Source organism: Hydra vulgaris, chromosome 11 (assembly GCF_038396675.1).
Source record: "Hydra vulgaris chromosome 11, alternate assembly HydraT2T_AEP".
NCBI classification, from domain to species: Eukaryota; Metazoa; Cnidaria; class Hydrozoa; order Anthoathecata; family Hydridae; genus Hydra; species Hydra vulgaris.
The window spans coordinates 27,101,501-27,107,500 of NC_088930.1; the positions used below are offsets into that span (position 1 = coordinate 27,101,501).

The 6,000-nt window shown below is 28.7% G+C and overlaps 1 protein-coding gene across 2 annotated transcripts in view; it reads left to right on the plus strand.

Moving 5' to 3' along the window:
• Window positions 1-6,000, plus strand: part of LOC105848807 (golgin subfamily A member 4) — a 57,849-nt gene that overhangs the window by 19,160 nt on the left and 32,689 nt on the right. For both annotated transcript variants that reach the window (XM_065810628.1, XM_065810629.1), the window contains 5 exons: window positions 2,151-2,198; window positions 3,731-3,787; window positions 3,899-3,997; window positions 5,560-5,592; window positions 5,669-5,959. In XM_065810628.1, coding sequence (XP_065666700.1) covers window positions 2,151-2,198; window positions 3,731-3,787; window positions 3,899-3,997; window positions 5,560-5,592; window positions 5,669-5,959 — 528 coding nt within the window. The remainder of the gene's footprint in view (window positions 1-2,150; window positions 2,199-3,730; window positions 3,788-3,898; window positions 3,998-5,559; window positions 5,593-5,668; window positions 5,960-6,000) is intronic.

Here is a 6,000-nt window from a genome sequence, read left to right on the forward strand (position 1 = left end):
TATTGAAATGCTGCTGACTCCTTGTCAAGATTAGTGACAAATTCCTTAATGAGGCCTAACTTGATATGCAGCAGTGGCATAAGCACTTTATGAGGTTCTATCAGCAGCTCCCACTTCACATTGCTCTTTCCAACAGAAAACTCGGTCCTTTGTGGCCAGTCCTTTGTGCGATAATGCGCCTTAGTGTCATTCCTGTCTCAGAGACAGAGGAAATAAGGAAATTTTGTGAAACCTCCTTAAAGACCCATGAGGAATGGTATCATTTTGAAGTCACCAACGACCTTCCATCCTTAGTTGTCATACTTTAATATACTCATTTTGACACTGGTGTGTCCTATTTGAGATGCACCGTGGGCTATCAGGAGAGATGGGTAGTTGTTTTCATCTTAAAGCAACAAGGCTTTGAGGCTCCGGGATAAACCATCTATGAAGCACAGCCCATCACGCTGACTGAAGAAGTTGGAGAATCTTTGATGAACTACGAATCGTTAACCTTTCAGTCTGCAATCCCACAAACTGGAATCTTGGTTTAAGACACCTGTACTTTTATACTTGTACAGCTACTTTTGGAATGTTCAAGAATGTTCTAGAAAGTTCTGAGAGTTTCACGAAAGTTCTGGAAGTTTCTTGAACATTCTAGAGTGTTTAGGAGAATTGTAAAAACATCTGGACAACTCTAGCAGTTCAGGAATATTATGGGATGTAGCTCCAGATTGAAAGCAAATCAAGAATTTTCTAGAAAACACACGGTTTTCCAAAAATTCATTGTCCTGGTCACATAAGTAAAGTTTTCTAGAATAATAGTGATTTCCTTTCCGTTCTAGATCTAACGGGTTAGGAAAACTCACTTTCAACCCAGGAGCAGAACAAAAGTGAAAATTTCTTACATAGTGTAATTAAAATTAAGCTGGCAAAACTTTCGTTCCTTTTTCAGGTTTTTAAGCAAACATTAACATTTGAAAGAAAAGTTTTAATGTTGGTAGTAATTTTAGTAGCGTGTTTGAAGTAATTTTAATTGTATGTTTGTAATGATTTTAGTTTGTAATTATTTTAGATAATTAGATTTTATGTTTGTAATAATTTTAGTAGTGTTTTTGTAGTAATTTTAGTAGTGTTTTTGTAGTAATTTTAGTAGTGTTTTTGTAGTAATTTTAGTAGTGTTTTTGTAGTAATTTTAGTATTATGCTCGTGATAATTTTAGTAGTATGTTTGTATTAATTTTAATATTATGTTTGTAATAATTTTAGTAGCATGCTTTATAAAAAAATTAGTAGTGTGTTTGTAATAATTTTAGATGGTTGTTTGTAGTAAAACTACATAATTTTGCATTGATTTTGATACTTGCTTTTACCTAATTTTGCTGAATTCAAATCTTTTTATAGGAAGCTGCATATTTTTAAATGATTTAAAAAAATGCTAGTTAAAAAATTTTCCTAAAATATTTCTGAAAACCATTGTAAAAATGCAATTTTTAATGATATTTGTATACACCAAGCATGGTAGAAAATAAATTTTATATTTTAATTATATATGATAATCATTACAAAAAATTCAGTTCATTATTTAGTTTTTCAGTCGTAACTGTATAGTTGACGTATCTGGCTGTTTTTAACAATAATTATTTTAGTGTTTTTATTGTAAAGTTGTTTTTACAGTTATTTTTTGTAGTGCAGGATAATTCCTCAGATTTATTTTAAATTTTAACCGTGGTACCTATTGATAAAACATAACAAAATATAAAGTAATTTATGGTTTAGTGGAAGTATATGGCTAAAAATAGGTACCTGACAATTCAAAATGTAGAGAAAAAAACGTAGTTTAAGTTTTTGATGGTATTTTTTCGATTTTAAAATGGTTGGTTTCGTTAATTTAATAATTCGTTGATTTCGTTAATTTTAGTAGTAATAAGTTTTAGTACTACTAAATTTTAGTAGTACTGTTAAGTAATATTTTTAACACATCACAACTGAACCTATATATATGAACTGAGTCCATGGTAACGAAACAAATTATTTGACCATTTTAAAATGAAAAATGAATATCAAATATTTTGAGTTGTATTTTTTGCTTTTCATCTTGGATTCAGTACCTTCAAAAATGGTGCTGTCTCAATTTTATATATTTTTAATATATTTTATGTATTTTTTCAGCTTGTAAGTGCATATAAATCAATGCAAAAAGAAAAGGAAAAGTTAGAGGTAAACTCATTTTAGATATGCGAAATGCTATGATTTATATTTTGTAATAAATTTATTACTGTATCACGAAACTCTGATTTTATATCTTATCAAGCTCTGATTTTATACCCCTCAACATTTGTGGTATTATATGGCCAAATAGGAGGATTTTAATTTAATTTAGGAGAAGTTTATAAACATTGGATGGTAATCTTTTGTGGTGCTATTACACCACTAGAAGATTACCATCCGATGTTTATAATAAGAATAGTCAGTCCAAATATGAAAAACAATTTTATATTGAGAATGGCACCTGGTTGTAAAAAATTGTTTATCCATGCCATATAGAAATAAGAGAGCGAAATGGAAAATTATCTTTATAAGTGTAGAACTAGTTACTGTTTAATGAAAATGTTATAAATTTCTATAATCCCCTAGTTTTTTAACTTACTAATTAAACAATTTTTTGAATTGAGTATTTATTTTTTTATTAGTTTTAATATTAATTTTTTTAAATTACTTTTTTCTGACTTTGCCATGTTAAGAATGAGTTCATTTGACAAGATTTTTTGCAAGGTTCTTGTCGACTTTCTTGAGGCAGCTATTTATCATAATACAAAGTTGATTCAGATTCAGATTTGCCTGCCAGTTCTTTGCATATACCATTCCTTTTAGAATACTCTAGAAATCCTCAGTTGGGTGATGTTCTAAGATATTTGGTGGGTAATCCACTTTAACTATATAATTTATCGAATTTTTTTCAAAGAATGATATCACTGTTATGAAAAAATGTCAAGAAGCCAGGTCAGACCGAAATAAGTATTAGTTATCATTATTCTTTAATAAAAAAATAAAAATTGTTTCTTGATGCAATGTTCCAAATAAAGATTTTGGTTAAGTGCATGATCACTAAGGACAAATTACAGTTTTGAAACGTTTGAGTTGCTTGAGTAAAAAGTATCATTACCATTGATTTTTCAGGCGAAATAAGACTCATCATCATGATGCATGATTTTCTTCACAGATTTGTTTTTGATCACATTTTGGTATCTTTTGCATTTTATGGAAACTAATGCTTGTTTTTTTTAACAATGGACTAAAATTTTTTATAAATTTTCACAAATGCAATATATATATTAGGGTTATGACTTCTTTTTCAACCCCATGCTCATGTACTAAAGTTTGATGAACTTTTACCTAAAAAGCACGAAATGAACTATTATTTGCATATCTTTTGAAAAAAGTTCACCCCGCCATTGAAAAATCGATTTTATGTCAAAATCAATTTTTTCAAAAGATATGCAAATAATAGTTCATTTTGTGCTTTTGAGGTAAAAGTTCATCAAACTACAGTACAGGAGCATGGGGTTGAAGTCATAACCCTAATATATATAAAGAAAGAGTATTAAATTTGTAACAAAATAAAAAATCAATAAAACTTTTGGGTGTACCTTCAAACATTTCTAAGAAATAAAACAGGTTATGGGCATTAAAAATTAAAAAATATTTATATAAACTATTTTATATTATTAATATTGTTACTTCGTTATTAGGGAGCGTTGACCAATGGACAAGATAAACAGTTACAAAGAATCAAAGAACTCAAAGAGGTAAAATATTTATATTTCTTATTTTTTCCTTTTAAATTATTGAGAACATAAAAGATTTCTTGAGAATTATTAAGAACATTAAAAATTTTTTCCATTTTGTTATTTTTACAGACAATTGAACTTGAAAAAGAAGGGAAGCGACATATGGAGGAAGTTTTAAATATTAACTTAGAAGAGAAAGATCAACAAATCTATGCATTACGTACTCAAGTAAAAATATTTGTGTGCCTAATCAATCATAAAAAAGTTTTGTTTATTTACATTTGGAAGAGTTCACCCATTTGTTGGGAAACTAGGTTTGAATTCACAGACTATTCTTTTATGTGCTTTCATTTAGCACCACTTCACTCTATCCTCTTTCTCTTTTTAATCACTTCTTTAATCTTCTAATCTTCTTTTTTTAATCACTCACCTTTCTCTTTGGTCTATATTATTCTTATCGCTGATTTTGGTTTGATATCTCTAAAACTATTATCTCATTCTTCTTCATCGTCAGAATTCCCTTATCGTAGTACTTCTTACAAATACCTTGAAGCTGACTGGGACTCTTTCTGTGATTTTCTTCGTGGTGGCCCTTGCGTAGAAACCTTTTTTCTTTCTGCTGACAAACGTGCTAATAATGTAACTTCTTAGATTCAGGGTGGCATGGAATCTTTTATTACTTTTGACGATTCTAAGTCAAGCCTCACTCTTCATGGTTTTCCTCTCAATGTGCTGCGATTTCCAATAGTAACCATTACTTCTGAAAATTGACATTTGTTTACTATTGCTAGAAACCATTGTAAAAGAGTTTTGCCTAATGCCTATGTCTGTTATTCTCAGGTCACAAAATTTTGTGTGACAAACAGGTTGATTCACTACTTGACAGTCGTTTCATTCCAGCTTCTGTATCTAAAATGATTTCCTGTTTAGACTCTTCTACAGCTTGTGGTCTGGGCAACATACCTGTCATAGTTTTACAGAAGTGTTCTCCAGAGTTGTTGTCTATAATTTCAAAACTATTTAACAAGTGCTGATCAGAGTCTTGTTTTCCAGCCTGCTGGAATGTAACATCTGTTATCTCTATTTTAAAAAATTCTGGAGAGTAATCTGATTCGTATAATTTTCCTGATTCATATAATTTTCAATCTTTTAAGTCATCTGTTAATCATTATCTTGATTTGTAAACTTCATCTTCCATAAACAGCATTTTGTAATTAAGATTTTGTTCTAAAGTATATAGTTTTATCCTCCATCCTTTAACTCCAAAACACAATCTTGAGAAACATTTTAAGTGAGGTATTGCTTGGGACTCTGTAGGGTTTAAACTCCATAAAGTTAATTTTTTTTTTGGTGTGGATATTAAGGTGATCCCAGATGTTGTTATGGTCTTATCACAGAGCACCACAAATGAACATTCAACTAGCAAGTTTATGCCTCCTTCCCCTTCCTTTATACTTACTTTAACTTCCTTTATACTAATTAGATTATCTCTAAAGTTAAGTAAACTCTAATATTAACTGTTAGATAATCCTCATAAGCTATTAAAGAAATTTTAAAAACAAATTTTGTTGTTAAGTAGGTTTTTATAACAGTTTAGAAGAAATAGTTTTACTAAATATACTTGAGGTAAGTTTTAAAAAATTTTCCTCGTCTTTTAAAAGAATATCAAGTTGTAAAAACATTTAAAATTTTGTTTTCAGGAATTTTTTAATGTCAATTTTTTTCTTTTTTTGTTTTGTTTTGTAAAACTAATAACATTTTTACCATAACTCATATTTTTTTAATATTAGGTTGATTTGCTAAAATCATCATTATCTGAAAGAGTAAGTTTTTTTTAGTTTTAAAATTATTTTTGGACATTAAAGTCATTTTATAAATTAGATGAAGATTTTGCTTTAGTCTACTAGTTTTAAAGATGAGAAAAGCTTGAAGAAAGAAAAATATACAGATAGTATGCAACAAAATTTGCTTTCTAAACTTGCTAGTCTTCAAGAAGAACTTGACAAAAAAGATACTATTATAATTCAAATTAGAGAAGAAAGTGCATGTAATGAAGCATCAATGCGAGAAGAACTCTTAAAAGAATTTAAGGATAGCGTGTTATCTATTGGTTTGAAAAAACAAGAAGAAGAGTTAAGAATGTTATATAATGAAAAAGAGCTACAAATTAAAGATAAATTTGCAAACAAAGTAATCTTTAAAAAATATTTTTTTACATTCCTTTTTTAGAT